We start from the raw sequence: 18,922 nt of genomic DNA, 5'->3' as shown, positions 1-18,922 counted from the left end.
TAAAAAAACAGGGCAAATAACAAAATCGTACATTGAATAACTTCGCAAAAACACCTACTTCTGGCCCAATCTTTGGATTGATATTTTAGCCATGTTTGTTGGACTGTCATATGAATTTTGATGCAAATTGGAGCCTCTGCAGAAAAGGCCTGAGTACGCTTTTAAGTGCTTCATCTGGTGCCCCATGACTATATACACTTTGTACTACTCTGATGGACCTAAGGCTATTCGGTCCATTTTACGTTGCAGTGAACAGTTACCGGTTTTTAAATATATTTCGGCGAATAAAACGCATTTGGTATTAAGGATAGCAATTAGTTTCCTTCCCTTCTTTTTTTTTGGGGGAGAGGGGAGGATTTTTACTGTTTGTACTTGAAGGATTATGTTTCACCGCTTTTAACTAAAATGCCACCAAGCTCTCTGTAGGGCTAACATTTGCTATTCCATTTTTGCTAGATGCGGTAGTGCATTGCGGTAGTGCACCCAAGTAGTGCATTGGATCCGCGACAACAAATTTCAGGACCACTTGATTTGATCATTGAGAGATCATTAATGGTAACGAAAAGGGAAACCTATCTAACCAAGAGCTTGCTTCTACAAGTAATAGGATTATTTATTTCATCCCTCAGAAGTGAAAAAAATTACAAGAGTTGGAACTTCCGTTGAAGGAAATAAGTTTAGGTTAGACCCAACTAATGACGTAAGTACAGCTTACACCACCGGCGTAATTTTGTCCTTCCAGTGCCATGTACTACATCACCATCATCGACACGGTGCTGACGCTCATCGTGCCCTTCCTGCTACTGACGGTGATGAACTTCATGATCGCCAGGTCCATCTACCTCTTCTACGCCAGGTATCGCCAGCAGAGAGCCTTCTGCAGGGAGGGATACCCCATGAGGGTGTTTATAAGTAAGTCTCGCACGCATCGTATGAAAAAAAACGTGTGCTTTCAAGTTATTGATTACGAACTTACAGTATATTTTATATGAATTCTAAGATGGAGTTTCCTCGCAAAAAATGTGCAATGAAGAGAGTGATAGTACATCACTTGTAGATACACTTGACCATGTTTTTGAACATGATGGACATATTTGTGTCATGTACCTCAACATTGTAATTTGAATACAGTTTTAACTACCCCCTTCAAAATGGTTCATCATATTTAATATTATTACAAACTCGTAATTGTAGAATATATTTTTAAACATTGAAACTAAAACGTAATTAAATTAAAACCTGAAAACTCTACACATTTAAATATTGCAACTACAAATAATCTAGTACCCGTAATTCATTCACTGCACTTTAATTCCTGTTTAAGTCTGCAATTACAGAGACGCAGCGCGTACGTTGACATAAAGAAATGCACCAAAATTTACTGTTTTTCTCCCTAATGCAATATGATTTAAACTGGTTTATGAGGAAGTGCGATGACGAAAGGAAATGAATTATTTCGGCGTTTCACCTAGGTATACTTACTGCTCATTAAACAAAACGTTAAATCTGCCCAAAGTGCCTTTTGTTACAATCCCGTACCTAATACTGATACGACGGACGAAATACATTTGCGTCTGATGGATCAGGTGCGCCTCCATTTTCCAGGACGTACGCCAAATTTCAATAAAAATGCTCCGGAGAAATATCTTGTGATCAAAAACAATTATCGCCAAATCGATGGCTTGCCTAAACTGCTGCTCTAGGCTCACGTTCCTCTAATTTTGAAGCGATACTTCGGTCTGCATTGTTAATTTTGCTAATGTAGTGAACTTTTCCAAGTTCACAAGCGCTTAATTAACAACTGTGCGTTTTTTTTTTATAACTTGTTTACTTTGCTGAATCTGATTTGGATGCCAACATTCAGTACTCATTTATTAAAGTTTCAAATTACGCCATTTTTTAATTAAGTACACCTGTCTTCACCTCTTTGGAAAATATAAAAATACACTTCTTTTTGTCACGACCAGGCATAGCAAGGTGAAGTCCCATTGGCTGCTAGTGCTCTCGTTATGGTAAATTCAAGTTGATGAAAAGTCCCTGGATGCTCAGTGAAGTCCAGACGAAGGGTATCTTAATTAAGTCACTTTCTGGTACCTCAAAATAGTGTCAGAAATTTACTAAAATAACTTTATAATTGCCTGAATAAGACACGTGCGAATCGACATGCACTTTTCCCCCAAAATAATATGCTTGACAACTTCGTGTCGTAAATGTAAAGTGTAATGTGTGATTTTCATTTAGAAAGTAGATTTCATTACGGAAGTGCCCCATCCAGGCAATTATGATTTCGCTGTTAATTAAAGTTCTAAAAAAGCAAAAGTAAACAAAACGCAAACGTAAACAAAAATAAAAAGAATAAGACGCATGGCAGAAAGACGTAATAGATGAAAATAAGGGTCCTAATAAACTTGTTATTTATGTCATTACAAAAAATTTCTGTTGGATAATATTTTTAGGTTTGGAAAACTAAAAGTAAAAATTACCTAGAATGACTCTCTAAAGGAACTCGTGAATTCTCACTTAATTTTAAAAGTGCGTAGGACCAGTACGTTAATGAACTCAATAGTGTATAAAAACAAACACCAAAAGATTTTTTTCCAGGATCTAATGGGATACGTTGATTTCAAATTGTAGCAATAAATAAAATTATTCTTAATCGCAAGGTAGCTGTACGTGATGCAGGGTTTCCAGCGTATTCAAACATTTCTTTTTGTTCGTTTTTCTTTTTCCGAAATTCGACTGCAACACTTTACATTTCATTAACACTGCAGCCAGGCGACGTTAAAGGGCCACTGACATATTCAACTCATTTTTTTTAATTATCCGAAACAATCGAAAACGGTGCCAGGAAATTACCCACAAAATTCGAAGCTTGGGAACTCAGTATTTGTGAAGTAAGAAACAATTTCCAAGAGCCGAATGTAAAGTCTTCGCGCAATCCGGGACAGTGGAGTGACGTCAAAGATTCAGTCGTCCTGCAACTCGAGTTTATCTCCCGGCTCCGAAGTTCCCCAGCCGGAAGTCTCCTGTTGGTCCGCAATAAGCCACACTTCTCTGTGCGTGCCGCCAATCACTGCGAGCAGAAGACGCTTTACTTCGAGTTTCAAGCTCTTTTATTGCCCTTTCAGCGATCTGAACTTCTTTGAAACGCCGAGATGTCAAATGGAACGCGTAGTGGACTTTGGTGAGGAACCTGAGGAACCATGGTCGCGCTTGTGCGGCATAACCAGCTGCACCGCGACGGGTCGACGAAGATTATGAGGTCAGCCTAAGCGTCTGTACAGCGTCGCAGGTTCAAATGATACATCGGTTGAGGCAGTGTTGTCGTTCCGTCGAACTTGCCGCAACAAGGCACATTACACGAAGGAAAACGTCCAAAGCCAGAGGTAATTCTGCAACACAAAGAGAACTTCGTTCGACCCTCCCACTCCCCGATCCTCCTGTCTCCTACACGCTCTGCTACTGGTGCTGAGCGCCGCCATGTTCTCCGAGGAAGCATAAAAAGCCAGTAGGCGATATCACTTCCGGTCTCCTATTTTTGACATTGCAATTGCGTTGAAAACATGTCTTGCTAGTGCCCCTATTTAATAATATAGAAATGACGCTTACAAATCATCCAAATTCTATAACCGATTGTGTCACAAATATAAAGAAGTGAGGATGTAAGAAGTGGCAGAGAAGAATGCCAAAGAGAAAAGATAGCGCGTACGCGCGTGCGAGATAGTTTTTTTTTTTCGTTTTGGTATTACTTGTGTTTTTATAAATACAACTTCCATCGACGTTTAGACAATAAAAACAAAAAATACGGCCCTTGGGTTTACTTGTCAGTGCTCCTTTAAGGTGACCTTAGCGCGAGATATAAAGAACTGGAACGACGCTAATGTCAGTGTCCGGGCGGTTTTTCTCCTTGTATATATGAGCGCGGTTCATCTGATTTCACTTCATTGCCTTTGTTAACGAGATATACAAAACAATTCTCAAAACATTTATTTTTTACTATGTTAATGTTTAACAACATAAAATGTAACAACAGAGCTGAAATCAAGTCCGAAGGTGGCTAAAGTCCGAAGGTGGCTGAAGTCCGTAACCTCTATCAACGAAAGGGCGTCAGTTTGGAAACTTTCTTCCCAGCTAGACATCGTTTCGTAGTTCGCGCGAGAGGTGGCGCTGCAGTAGCACTAAGATTGATTCTCGGCGTTGCCTTGTGCTCGTTGTTGTATTCCTCGTTTCTTCGCTGGCGTCATCCGTGGCTTGTCGTAAGCGCGTAACTTTTTCTTTTTTTTTTGGCGCCGAGCACTTTGAGTCGTTTGTCAATCAATCGGCCTGCATGTCGACCTGCTATGCTCCCGGCTGTCGCAGCGGGGGCACCTCGCAAGCGTCGAAAACTAAAGATAAGTGTTATATATTCAGTGCTCGGAAGGATGGTGTGCGCCTGAAAGACTGGCAGAACGCAATCTCTTAAAAGTTTACGCCCACATAATTAGACTGTGCGATTTGCATTTTCCGTCCGATGACATTAATAATCTCTCATTACTCGCACGTCAAAGATGCGGAGGCGGTTCTTACGGCCAAGGTCCAGCATTTATTAAAAGATACTATTCGACGTCTTTTTCGGAATGTCCCCGCACATTTCTCGAAACAAACTAAGAAGATCAGCAAGCAAAATACCCCCTTCGACTGAAGCCTTGCTCAGGTTGCAGCCAGTTCTGTTACTCTGGTGTGGTGCTTACATGGGGACCCGAAGCAGATGATGACAGCAACCGAACAGACACGCGTGCCGACGTTTCTGACATCTGTTCCAGAACTTCAGGAACACAGTCGCTAGTGCAAAAACTCATAACGTTAAAGGACACCCTAGGATCACATAATTTTCTACAAGCTCGTGAAGAAGCAAGGCGTAGTTTCTGCGATAGGGGCTGTCACATCCATAAAGGGTCCCCTTTTCGTTGTCAGCACAATGGGAAAGCTGGTGCCAGAGACAAGCTATATGAGTCAAAGTACTGTTCGGTCATGGTTATGACCCTTCGAAGAATTGAGATTGTCTTTGGGTTATGTTGATTACTTCCAAATGTGTGCTGGAAGCCCTTTTGAACTCCTTTCAACTGTCGAACCCCAACAACAACCGTCTCGAATTGTTGATTTCTAAAAAAAAGTGGATTTACAGCTCAAAAACGGATGATCATTCCCAAATCGACGCACGTTACCGGAGAATCCGCGGCGGATATGGTAGAGCCCGCAGCAGGCCATGCAGGCGACGCAAGTGCAGCAGACGACGCGCGGTAGATCGATCTCACTGCGATGGAAGCACCACTGTTTCGCCCTCTACCGTAGCGGCCCGCGCTCCTCCACTGAATGCCGATTGAGTTACCAAACCGACCCCGTCTAGTAACGTTGCCCACATGGAGCTCTATAAAATGTCAATAATATGTGTGCATAAGATAGCCTCAAGCAAAACGGTCCAACATCGTAAATTATTAGTGACGAGAGAAAAACACGCATTCGCAGTTTTCGCTCGAAATCTAATGAAGTGACGTTCTCAGACGCCGATTATTTGCGCGGTAAACGTCTTTTTCTTTTCCTTTTTTTTTTGTAAACTACTTGCGTATGTTTTCACTAGATGGTGCTGTAGTTTCGATCTTTACGATTAAGCGGGATGAGACCGAAACTATTAAACAAACAAAATTATATGGTCTGTTGCCTGTAGGTAACACTCACAATAAAAGGTTCACCCATGGAAATAAAATTTCGAAGGGTATACTACCAAGTAACGAAATAACCACTCACATTTTTTTTCTATTCATGAAGGTACCCGGAGAAAAATGTGGATAACGATTGGCCTTTGTTATTGACCTTTATATATAGTTAGATCGTTCAACGTATTTACTATTCATAGGTGGCGAGGAGTTAACGGCGAACACTTTTTTTACTATAAGAGCAACACGAGCTTTTTAAACGCTTGTTCCTGTGCCACAAAAACCCAATGAATTTCACGTCTTTACATCTGATGTAAATGAGAGACGAAGAAACGATAGTATATCTCTTCGTTTTTGCAAGGCGTCGGATCTGGTTTCACACAAACTATTTCTTCATGAGCTCAAAACATCTACAACCTTTTTGATTTCGGTAAGGTAAGATGCATATTGTTTTGTTACAACGTTGGCAATGTGAAACAGTGAAAATCAAAAGTTGCGCTAACGTGGATGTAACATCCAAAATTTGATTTCGCTTTGTTTTAGAATAAATTTATTTAGATTCAGTATTCATAATATTCGATTAAGATGCGTGTGGGAATCGTTGTCCAACTTGAAGGGCGCTGTGCCGTGCGTAGGCTTTGCGCGTAAAAAAAAAATCAATGAGCTACAATTATCCAGGACTCTTTGCGGGATGCCAGGAACGGCACCGAGCCATTCGATTTAAATCAGTATTCGGGCACCGTGCTATAGACCAACACATTTTTTTACAAACAAGCCGGTGTTTGCCCACACGTGGTGTCTCCATTGCGCGTGCGCAGAAACCATATTTGCGTGAGGCTAAGCATCTGCGCATGCGTAGTGCCGACGACAGCTCCACCGCAGTGGTTTTGACGTCAGAGGCTCGAGTTGGTCTATACTCCATCTCACTACCGACGCTAAGAACCATTTGAGTAAATGAGGAACATCCAAAAGCTCAATGTGCGTTTGTGCGTTACTATCACCTACAAAAACCTACATGCACAGTGAATGCGCCACAATCTTGCGCTTTTTTTGTGTGTGCACGATATATTTAGCCAGTGACGGTAAACACACCAAAGTGATTGGATGGATAGATTTTAATGGCTATACCCTTTGTAAATGGCTGTAGCTGGCGCCATTTAGCCAAACCAACGGGCGCCGTGCCTATGCTCTTTCGGCGTCGATTAATTGACTCAATCAGAATGTAGTGTCGGCTGCGGTAGGTTTTTTTTAAGTGAAACGACGTATAATGCCCACGTTCCTGGGTATTTTTGCTGACGTCATTTTTGCCTATGCTTGTAAACTCCTGTGTTTTGTTGGGTTTTTCAGATCCCCTTCCTTCGAAGCAGAATGGCTCGGGCAGCACTCTGCACGCCACCCAAAGCGGCAGCAACGTCATTACGCCTGTGACGCAGATGAGCGTGACCCGAATGCTCCTGCTCGTGTCCACGGTCTTCATCTTGCTCAACCTGCCCAGCTACGTCTTGCGCATCTACGTTTTTCTGCTCTATTTTGGCGATGCCGAGTCCCTGGAGGCGGCCTCCGGTTCCCTGGCTTACATCCTTCAGCGATACTGTATGATTTTGTACTACACCAACTTCGCCATCAACTTTGTCCTGTACAACGCGAGCTCCAGAATGTTTCGCGTCACGCTGTGCGACTACGCGAGGAACCGCTGGTTGGCGTTCCGCAACTCCATTGTTAGACTCCGGAATACCTTGTCGCACTCTTCGACGAGTCAGAACGACGTAGTCATCATGTAGAAGACGCTTACCCGGAGACCGGGCTGCTGTATGATCGTGAACATCTTAAGCTCTCGAACACCTGGCAGGCTCCGTTCGTCTGCGGACGTGTCCACTGTTGCACTGCGGTTCGCCTTGTTGCATTCTTCAACAGGTCAGAACGTCAACATCGTTTTCCAGAAGTTGCTTTATCGCAGATCGTACTTACGTGCAGTGGTGAGGAAGCAGAGTTCTTGAACAGCTTACACTGTAAAACCATCTGAACATTGGTCCCCTGTTTCATTGCGTCTCCCCTTGTCACGCTCCTCAACGAGGCACAACGACGATATTACAATATAAAAGTGGTTTCATTGCGGAAAGGACTGCTTTGTGACGGCAAAGAATTAGACTTTTTGAAAGACATTTAGACTGCGAGCATATGCTAACTTGTACATTGTTACATTGCGGTCCAGCTTGACACCTTCCCGAGATGCCAGAACGATGACATTATTACATAAAGTTTGTTTATTACGGACCGGGCTGCTTCGCCGCTGTGTCAAATGAGTTCTTGAACACCTGGAAGACACCAAACGTAGAGGGACTTTAGGGCGGAGGACGTGGAGTTGTGCGTGTGTGTGTGGGAGGGGGGGGGCTGTTACGGGGCTTAAGTGGTAAGCCCATGGTGACATACATTTTGAGACGAAGCATGTTGGTTTATAAATAAAAGTAGACAGAGATGATGGAAAGACGGAACGCTTTGCCTCGAACAAACTTCGAACTAACAGTCACCAGTAGACACTTTGCCTTCGCTTGTTATAGGCTGCTCAGTATTGTTGTTTGGTCACTCATTGCTGCCAGAAAACAGAAGCGCAATGCAGAGTTGCGACCATCATAGAGGATCACCAGCCTATATTTCCACGTAGCAAGATCTCAAAGCGAGAACAAATATTGCTCTGCCATTGAAGTGCAGGACGCAATGCCGGTTTGTAATCTTCAAAATATTCCGCAGTAAACGGAGTGTTAATATTCAATTAGACGGTAATTTCGAACAAAGCCACACATTGTTTGATTTTTTTTCCATGTCAACCCAGAATTAGCTACTTTGATTGTGACCTTCATAAACATTTCAGATAAAATTGAGTTAACACTGAAAATTGTTCAAGTGCGAGCTTTGATAATACCAGACGTTGTCGTTCGTGCAATCGTAGCTATTGCTACGACTGCACGAACGTCGAAATCGCGTACGTGCTTGCGTATACGCAAGCACTTCTGCGACTTTGATGTGTGGATATAAAACCGTGGGGCACAACTCAAAATGACGCCGGCCCCCCCAAAAATGTTTATTGGAACTGCGCGGGTTTTCAATATCTATCAGAATGCTTTTAAAGAACTGGCATCCTCGCTCTGGTTGCCGCCTTGAACGCATCTCGCAGTGTCATGTCCCTGTTCCGCACAGGAAGTGGCCGCGGGCCGCATGTTTCACACCCAATTATAAAACATCGGCAACACATGAAAGTAAACATCTTCGACAGAAATCTGTGTGGTTTGCGGGGTCGTGGCATATCCAGAACACACCGGGTAAGATTAACAGGTCCCCGGCGTCTTACTATCTATTTACGTCCATGGCCTGCGTCACGTTGACAAAACATCACCTCGGTAGAAGAGGAAGGAGAGGTCGACGCTCGCGCTGTCCCATTCCTTTTTCAGTCACCCCTGAAGAAGAGTCAAGTCGACCGCGAAACGTTGGGAACTCTTTGTCTCTAAACTTTTGGTTTGAGTTTTCATGTTTTTTTTTTGGTAATTGATCCCCAAACCAGACAGATTTCTGTCGAGATGTTTACTTTCAAGTCATCCATTGACTTGGCACCGGAGACAGCCCAGCTAGCGAAGCGGTTTGTCGACATCACCCGCAGCATCGCTACCTACAAGACCTATATTAATTTCACGAGGGCCTGCCAGGACTTGCACGTGATTCCCCAAAGCCTCCGTCTCAAGCGCCTCGTACACACCCAGTAGGGAGACAAGATCTTGGCACAGGCGGAGCACCAGCTGGTAAGCGCCAGGATTCAAGATTGCCACTCCATCCTAAGGAGGAAAGAACTGGACTTGTACTCACGCGTCGGCAGCTCGAACATCGCATCCCCGGTCGTTCGCTTCCAGTATCGCCCCCCGCTACTAGAGAAAAATGACAAGGATCTAAAAAAATAAAGCTTTCTAAGCTAAGAAAAAAAGACCCATAAAGGGGAGGCGCTAATACCGCCAGTTTTGTCACGAACCTCTCTTCAAGACAACTCTCACCCCTGCGAGATAAAAGTGTTGGCAAAAGGCCACGGCTTCAACATGACCACGACCCGGCCCCCTCTACCAAAAATGGTTGCCGCTGTGGAAGACGGCTTTGCGCTCCTATACCCTAGTGTCCGAGCAAGCGACAGCCTTCTCGGACGCTAGGGCAATAGGCATCCTTTCAAAACCTTCGCCGAGGCAACGCCACAATCTATCTCGCGATGAAACTGCTGCGCTTTGGAAGCTCCGCGAGGATACAGAGATTCTGCTACTGCCGGCAGATAAAGGAAAATCTACTGTCGTCCTGGACCGGGAGGGGTACGAACAGAAGGCACGGGATCTTCTGGGAAGTCCGGACAATGAAAGGCTCAAGAAAGATCCAACGTCCCAAATTCAACGGAACATGAACAAGATGTTGTCTGACATTTTCAAGCAATATCCAGAGTCGAAATCATTTTACTTGCATCTCATCTGCAGGAATGACTCTGCGCCAAGCTTCTACGAACTACCCAAGACCCACAAACCTAAAGTCACCTTAAGACCTATCGTAGACTTTACGACCTCACCGCTCCGAGCGCTATCAAATTACCTGCACCGGACTATAGCTCCCCTTGTTGGAAATACGCCGACCTATGTGCTGAACACCGGCCACTTTGTGGAACGTGCCTTGCAAGTGAGACTCAGAGATGATGACACGATTGTGTCTTTCGACGTTGTGTCACTCTTTAAATGGTATTCACACGAGGGAGAAATCCCGGAGATTTCTCCCCGGCACGCGCGCATCACGAGATGAAAACGCGAGGCTTTTGCACGTCTCAACGCCTGACGTTTTCGTCGTGGGATGCACGTGCCGGGGAGAAATCCCCGGGATTTCTCCCTCGTCTGAATACCCCTTTACCAGCGTGCCAGTTCCCTTAGCAGCTGCTGCAGCCAAAGAGGTTCTCGAGAAAGACGAAACATCGGGCTCAAGAACCAGACACAGTGTTTACGAGCTATGCCGTCTTCTCGAGTTGTGCCTTGGCAGTACGTACTTCAGCTTCAAGGGTGAGCTTTTCAAACAAGTCAGCGGAACGGTGATGGGCGCGTCTATTTCGGTCACGACGGCAAACCTCATAATGGAGTTGGTTTAACAGAAAGCGCTTAGCACTTTCGCCAACAAGCCAAAAGAGTTCATGTGTGTGTAGATGATTGTTTTCGCATCATGAAGAAATCAGGGGTGAAACACTTCCTCGCACACCTGAATTCCATAGAACCGGCCATCCAGTTCACTGTAGAATACGAGAGAGATGGAGTCTTGCCGTTTCTCGATGCTCTGGTGAAAAGGCAAGGAGACAAGCTGGGATTCACTGTCTACAGGAAGCCAACACACACCGGACGCTACCTTGATTATTACTCGAACTACCCAACGAGTCACAAGACGTCGGTGGTGTCTACTCTCTTGTGTAGAGCAAGCTGATCTGCTCATCGGAAAGAGACAGAAGAAAGGAGAAACAGACCATACTTGCTGACCTCCAAAAATGGCTATCCAAGGAGTTTTGTTCAACGCGTCGCCCGTCGACAGTGCTGCACGCGCAATAACCATGGATCGTCAGGTGACACACAGCCCCGCCCCATCGCGGGCATCAGTGTCTTCTATGTAAAAGTGACGAGCGAGACACTTTCGCGAGTGCTCTGAAAAAAAGCGATCCAAAAAAATTGGGTTGTGTGTGTGTTTATACAGCCTAGAACTTGGTCTGCCTCAGAGGGGCAACGAGTCTCCCAGCTGTAGATGAGAAATTTAGCCAGTGCGGTATAACCGCTAGCCTGGGGTCTTTAACGTGCATCACGCAGTAGTGATACACGACCGCACTCCGGTACGATGCTCATCCAGATCGAAACGGGCAGGGGTGGGGCTCGAACCCAGGATCCCTGGGTTCTGCAGCGCGAGCAAAAGCGATCCAAGTGGCGCACAAGCCAGTGTCCACATTAGGAGGGCTCATGCCAAGGCCGAAAGATCGCGTCCCAAAAGAGAAAGCACAAGATACCGTGTGCGGAGTGCCCCGCCACCTACATCGGTAAAACTAAATCTTTTCCCGAACGCATGCGCCAGTTCCAGAACGATGTGCACTAGAGCCACTAAATAAGCTGCGCTTAGAGTATCGGCACTCCGTTCCTGGACATTGTTGTGGGCGCCGCCATTTTGGCTCGTATGCAGAACAGAGGCAACGGCCGATCGTCATGATTCAAAAGTGCGACTTCCTCAGCATTAGATTCGGTGTTAGGAAGGTCACGTAATATTGCTTTGGTCTGTCGCGAACGGTTTAAACATTTGTGGAGGGCGGAAAAGCATTTCCTGTGATTTCAGATAAAGCTTCAGATAACTGGCAACCATGGTTTTAAGCCACAATATGGCCAAGTGCCGTTACTCTGAAGCGTAGCTTATTTAGTGGCACTAATGTGCACAATTTCGATCGCGAGCGTAGCGCCGTCGCGGAACATTGTGAGGTATTTGATCATCGGATCGACTTCGGAAAGGCGCACGTGATAGGCACGGAGCCCCATACTTAAAAACGCCTGTTCTTGGAGTCGTGGCATATCCAGAACACACCGGGGAACATAAACAGGTCCCTCAGTGCCTTGCCATTTATTTACGTCCATGGCCTGCGTCACTTTCACAAAACATCACCTCGGTAGAAGAGGAAGGAGAGGTCAAAGCTCGCGCTGTCCCATTCCATTTTTAGTCACCCCTGAAGAAGGAGTCAAGTCGACCTCGAAACGTTGGGAACTCTTTGTTTCTAGACTTCTGGTTTGAGTTTTCTTCTTTTTTTTTCGAATCGGCAACACTGTAAATAAGATCCCAGCCTAGCCGCAGTGTTTGAACTGTTATTAACTGATGATTTAATGACAGCGAGTTCATTGCAAGAGTTTGAAACTGCAAACTATTTCCCGGAAATTGACTCTTGAGAGCCCTTTAGGCGCCGAACGGCATGAGGAACACGCTTATTTGCTTTCTTTATCTATCTTAGACATACAGTAACTTCGATAATTTGCTTAATGAACGTAGCAGCTTGGACGAGTTGGTTGCTCATTCCTACAGACACTACAGCGCACTATAGGAAATAACACCCACTCCTTACACACGAAGAATGAAGCAAAATTCAAACAAACCGCGCAGACTAACAACTCGTTTTTATGTATACTTTGTCAGCTTCCACCCTCTGGCTCCACCGAATTTCCCGAATCACGCGCACCGATCTCCTAGCCGCCTAATTTTTTTTTCTCTTTTTCCGTCAGGTGTAAAGATGGTGTAGTAATACAGTTTTTATAATTTCTGGCGATATGTTCAGCTTCGATAATCGCCAGGAATTAAAAAAAAAACTGTATTAGTACACCATCTTTACATCTGACAGAAAAGGAGAAAAAAATTTTAGGTGTCTAGGAGACCGGTGCGCGTGATTCGGGAAATTCGGTAGTGCAGGAGGTAGACGAAGACAAAGTATATATAAAAACGAGTTGGTAGTCAGCGCGGTTCGTTTGAATTTTGGTTTATTTTTTGTGTGCAAGGAGTGAGTGTTATTTGCTATAGTGCGCTGTAGTGTGTGCTAAATGAACATTTCACTTCCAACATTTTAAGACCACTAAAAGCTGCAAAGGGGACACTTGACGATTTGTTGTCGTTTGTGTAAACGGGAATTGGTAAGAACTTATACAATAGCAACGTTATAAAAAAACTATATATATATATATATATATATATATATATATATATATATATATATATATATATATATATATATATATATATATATATATATATATATATATATATATATATATATATATATATATATATATATATTTATATATATATTTATATATAAATATTTATATATACATACATATATTGTTAGGACGAAAGAAGAAGCTGCATCTCGACCGGTGCCCGCAGACCTCGTGCAGCGCTAGAAGCTCGTGCTGTGCTCGGCCGTTGCTCGAACCGTTATATTGGTGACACCACTGTAATCGCTCCTCGCTCATTGTATAAACCCCATCTATTCATCAACAGTCTTCCAGGTTGGTGGAGGTCAGCGACACCCTACCTCTCGCACTTCCCGCCAAGACCTGGCGCACCGCAGAGGTCGTACCGCCCGACAACCCAACATGCCTGACGACGAGGGCAACGGAAGCCGGCCCCGTGCACCCACCGTAACCATCAAACACCGTCAGCGGGACCCTGAGTTATTCACTGGAAACGCCGAATCAGACGTCGAAGACTGGCTTAAAAGCTACGAACGGGTGAGCCAGCACAACGGATGGGACGATTCCTTTAAGTTGGCCAATGTCGTATTTTTTCTAAAGGATACCGCCCTTCGATGGTACGATAACCACGAAGAGGGAATAAATTCCTGGGACGGATTCAAGACATCTTTCGCTGACGCTTTTGGCCAGGCAGAACATCGCAAACAAAGGGCACAAGACCAATTGCTGCACCGGTACCAATCGACAACCGAGTCATCCACAGCCTACATTGAGGATGTTCTTCGACTGTGCCACCGAGTGGATCCCCAGATGAGTGAAAATGACAAGATCCGTCACCTTTTCAAGGGCCTAACACAAGAACTTTTTTCCATCGTCGCCCCCAGATCTCCGAATACAGTGGCCGATCTTGTGTCAGAATGTCGAAAGTACGAGGAATTAGACAACGCGCGAATTCTTAAAAGACCTTTTGAGCGCCTCCCTGAGGTGTCTGCAGGAGTACACACCGACACCAGTCTGTCGAGCTTGATACGGACCATCATCCGCGAAGAGCTGCGTTTCTTTCTGGGCCAGCAGCGCCCAACGCCGCCCGTTTTGCAACCACCCGGTCAAACTCATGACATCGCGTCCACTGTCCGCGACGAACTCCGTGCTGTTCTTGAGCCCCTGGGCACCACTCTATCTGTCTATGCACCAGCAGCACCACCCCCCACACCGTTATGCGCCTACCAAGCATTTACAGCCCCACCCACTGCAACACCCTGGCAGGCCCAACAGACGCGTCGCCGAGCGGATATCTGGAGAACCGACGATAACCGGCCAGTATGCTTTTACTGCCACACTCCTGGCCATATCCTCCGGTATTGCCGACGCCGCATGGGAGACACTAATCGCTCCCCTCCTCGGAATCAATACCAGGGTAACAACGGAGACAACAGTTACTCCTACAATACTTACCGCAGTGATAACCTCGCTTCCCGGCCTTTCGCAACACCCTACGGTCTCCCTTCCTCCAACATTAACGCCGGACGAGCCCCTTACGACCGCCGCTCTCCAAGCCCTGTGACGCCAGCTGAAGCCCGTCGTCGTCGTTCACCCTCGCCTTATCCTGCTCGTCGCCGTTCCATTTCGCCCTTCAATGACAACGCAGTGGCTTCCACCTCCCACCAGTCAAACTGAACACCGCAGCCTGCATCGACAATGGAGGTCAGGCTGCACCTGCACAATTTGTGGCAAATCCTCCGTTTGTAGGACCGACTAACATAACTGTGGAAATTGGACGGCAAACATTTCATGCTCTTATAGACACTGGCGCAGCCAAATCGTGTATTCCTGAACGCCTCCGACGACACTTGGCAAAGTACTCACGCCCCCCTCCAGTGGACACTTGTTACGTATGGGTAATGGTGAATTGGTCCAGCCGCTCGGATACTGTTCCGCGTCAGTGAAGGTAGGCCGCAGTCGATATGTTATCCTGTTCACTGTACTCACAATTTGCATCGCGGACGTCATCCTTGGATGGGATTTCTTATCTTCAACAGCCGCTTTCATTGATTGTGCAAATCGTGAAATTCATCTCAGCCCTTCAGAATACGGTAATGAACATTTTGAAGCACCACTAGCCGCTCTTCACAGTGAACATGATTTACTCCTACCGCCCCAGACGGCAGTCGTTGCAACTCTCGTCGTCGCCAACCCAGTCGCAAGTACTGTCGCTCTCATCGAACCTCTCCACACCTGTCTAGAGAAAAAAGGAATTGTGATTCCTTATTCTCTCGCCACCATTGCCGACGATAAGTGTTACATATGGATAACCAACACTTCAACCCATCCTCAAATCCTCCCCCGAAGAACGCGCATTGCCACCCTCCAAGTGCATATTGAACACAGCTTGGCTGCACTTTCCACGACTGCCGCTCATACCAGACCGATTGCGGAAAATAACGTCACCGAAAAACTGGAGAGGATGATCGCCTCAACCGTCGTCCAAGCCGAACGTATCAAATTGCGCACTCTTCTTGCATCTTATAGCAGTGTCTTTGATTTCACTGACCAGGTATTAACCCGTACCACACTTGTGGAGCATCATATCGACACCGGTGACTCCCCGCCCCTGAGGAGCAGACCATACCGAACATCCGCTGCAGAACGAAGATTGATACAAAATCACATCACTGACATGCTGGACAAAGGTGTGATCGAGCCTTCCTCCAGTCCCTGGTCGTCGCCCGTCGTTCTAGTAAAAAAGAAGGATGGTACCTGGCGCTTTTGTGTCGACTATCGCCGCCTTAACAAAGTGACTCGAAAAGACGTATACCCACTTCCCCGGATAGATGATACGCTTGATACGCTACAAGGCTCGTCCTACTTTTCATCCATGGACCTCCGAAGTGGCTATTGGCAAGTTCCAGTTACTTCGGCTGATAGACCTAAAACAGCATTTATAACACCTGAAGGCCTTTACCACTTCAACGTTATGCCTTTCGGACTCTGTAATGCGCCTGCAACATTCGAGCGCATGATGGACGTTCTCCTTCGTGGCCTCTCTTGGAACATCTGCCTTTGTTACCTGGACGATATTGTTGTCTTTTCTTCAAACTTCGACGACCACCTATCTCGTCTCCGCACGGTCCTTGACTGCATTCGTGCTGCTGGGTTACAATTGAACTCAAAAAAATGTATTTTTGCCGCCAAGAAAATCAAAGTGCTCGGTCACCTGGTCAGCGCAGATGGAATACGCCCAGACCCAGACAAAACACGAGCTGTGTCCGACTTCCCGGTCCCACAAAATGTCAAGGACTTGAGAACATTTCTGGGCTTATACACGTACTTCAGAAAATTTATTTCCGGATTTTCTCATATCGCTGAGCCGCTCAATCAGCTGCTACGCAGAGACGCATCTTTTGAATGGGGCCCACACCAGGAAACATCATTTGAAACACTCAAGACAGCATTAACGTCGGCTCCAGTCTTGGGCCACTTCGTCGAAGGTGCCGACACCGAGGTACGCACCGATGCCAGTGGCCACGGTATAGGCGCCGTTCTCGCTCAAAGCCACAATGGCCAGCAACGTGTCATTGCCTATGCTAGCCGAACACTTAACAAAAGCGAACGCAACTTTTCGACTACTGAAAAAGAATGCTTAGCCGTCATCTGGGCTGTCTCCAAGTTTCGTCCCTATTTGTATGGATCCCCATTTCGTATCGTGACTGATCACCACGCGCTTTGCTGGTTGGCTAGCCTCAAGGACCCCTCGGGACGTCTAGGTCGTTGGTCCTTAAAGCTTCAAGACTACCTTTTCACCGTCGTCTACAAGTCAGGGAAACGACACCTCGACGCTGACGGATTATCTCGATGTCCTCTTGCTGACGATACAACCATTTCTCTCCAGACACAAACCTCACATGCTACAGCAACTCTCGATAACATCGACATGGCTTCAGCGCAACTGTCTGACGATTCCTTGAAACCGCTGATTCATTACTTACAAGGCGTCGCAACATCCTGCACTCAACGCACTAAACGACGCGCCCGTCTATTTATTATTCAGAATAATGTCCTTTATAGACGCAACTACGAGCCCCAAGGACGACAATGGCTTCTTGTGGTTCCGCGACAATTACAGAAACAAATTATTCAAGCGAATCACGACGACCCAACAGCCGGTCACCTCGGCTTTGCTAAAACGTATTTCAGAATACGCTCTAGATTCTTCTGGACTGGCATGCACCGTACCATAAATAAGTATGTTCGCGCATGCCATTCATGCCAGACCAAGAAACGACCCACAACAGCACCTCCTGGGCCTCTCCGACCCCTTTCTCCACCGAACCACCCATTCGAGCGCATTGGAATTGACTTTCTGGGGCCCTTCCCCCAGTCACAAGCCCAAAACCGATGGATCATCGTAGCTGTCGACTACTTAACACGCTACGCCGAAACCAAAGCGCTCCCGACCGCCACGGCCCTTCATGCAGCCGATTTCTTTCTCCATTCCATCCTTCTTCGACACGGCGCCCCTCAGTCCATCATCACAGACCGGGGAACGCCTTTTGTTGCAAACCTCCTCCATGAGGTTTGCCGCCTTGCAAACACTATTCATCACATCACGACCGCCTACCATCCCTAAACGAATGGCTTGGCAGAGCGATTTAATCATACTCTAGCCGATATGATGTCCATGTACATTACTGACGATCAGGACAACTGGGATTTTATTTTGCCCTACGTTACATACGCGTATAACACCAGCCGTCAAGCCACTACTGGTTACTCCCCTCATTATCTCCTATATGCTCGCGAGCCGTTATCTACCATTGACACATTGTTGCCATATATAGAAGATTCTTCTCTCGACAATTACGCCCAAGACGTTCTCTACCGTGCTGAAGAAGTCAGGCAGCTCTCACGTATTCGCACGCTTGCATCACAACAACAACAAATCATTCGTCACGCCGAGCACCACCCTCCAGTTTCATACAATATCGGTGCAGAGGTTCTTGTTTGGACACCGTCTCGCCAGCCCGGAAAATGTGAAAAGCTCCAAAAACAATTCCGAGGCCCTTTCCGTATTTCTCGCCAGCTGTCACCTACCAACTACGAAGTAACTGCGGTACTTCCGCCACGAGACAACCGCACAAAATCTACCGATATCGTCCACATCGCCCGCCTCAAACCCTACCACCGCCAAGCTCCCTAACCACAAGGGCCGGTGGACCGGCCCTCTTTGCAAGGGGAGGCACCTGTTAGGACGAAAGAAGAAGCTGCATCTCGACCGGTGCCCGCAGACCTCGTGCAGCGCTAGAAGCTCGTGCTGTGCTCGGCCGTTGCTCGAACCGTTATATTGGTGACACCACTGTAATCGCTCCTCGCTCATTGTATAAACCCCATCTATTCATCAACAGTCTTCCAATATATATATATATATATATATATATATATATATATATATATATATATATATATATCGTC

The 18,922-nt window shown here is 46.0% G+C and overlaps 1 protein-coding gene across 1 annotated transcript; it reads left to right on the top strand.

The window, feature by feature from the left end:
* Positions 1–746: 746 nt before the first annotated feature.
* LOC120843614 lies at positions 747–7,474 on the top strand. Its single transcript, XM_040215028.1, has 2 exons — positions 747–912; positions 7,041–7,474. The coding sequence occupies exons 1-2, from the start codon at positions 747–749 to the stop codon at positions 7,472–7,474; spliced, it is 600 nt and encodes a 199-aa protein (XP_040070962.1).
* The last annotated feature ends 11,448 nt before the right edge of the window (positions 7,475–18,922 follow it).

The sequence above is a fragment of the Ixodes scapularis genome, unplaced genomic scaffold (genome assembly GCF_016920785.2).
Source record: "Ixodes scapularis isolate PalLabHiFi unplaced genomic scaffold, ASM1692078v2 PGA_scaffold4__175_contigs__length_147842914, whole genome shotgun sequence".
NCBI lineage: Eukaryota > Metazoa > Arthropoda > Arachnida > Ixodida > Ixodidae > Ixodes > Ixodes scapularis.
The sequence above is the reverse complement of the archived record's forward strand: the minus strand, read 5'-3'. Positions and strand labels throughout refer to the sequence as shown.

Bases quoted from the DNA above. Each gene is read 5' to 3' on its own strand.
- LOC120843614 (XM_040215028.1), top strand. From the start codon at position 747: ATGTACTACATCACCATCATCGACACGGTGCTGACGCTCATCGTGCCC. The intron at 913-7,040 runs GTAAGTCTCGCA...TGGGTTTTTCAG, and splicing joins CCCCATGAGGGTGTTTATAA to ATCCCCTTCCTTCGAAGCAG.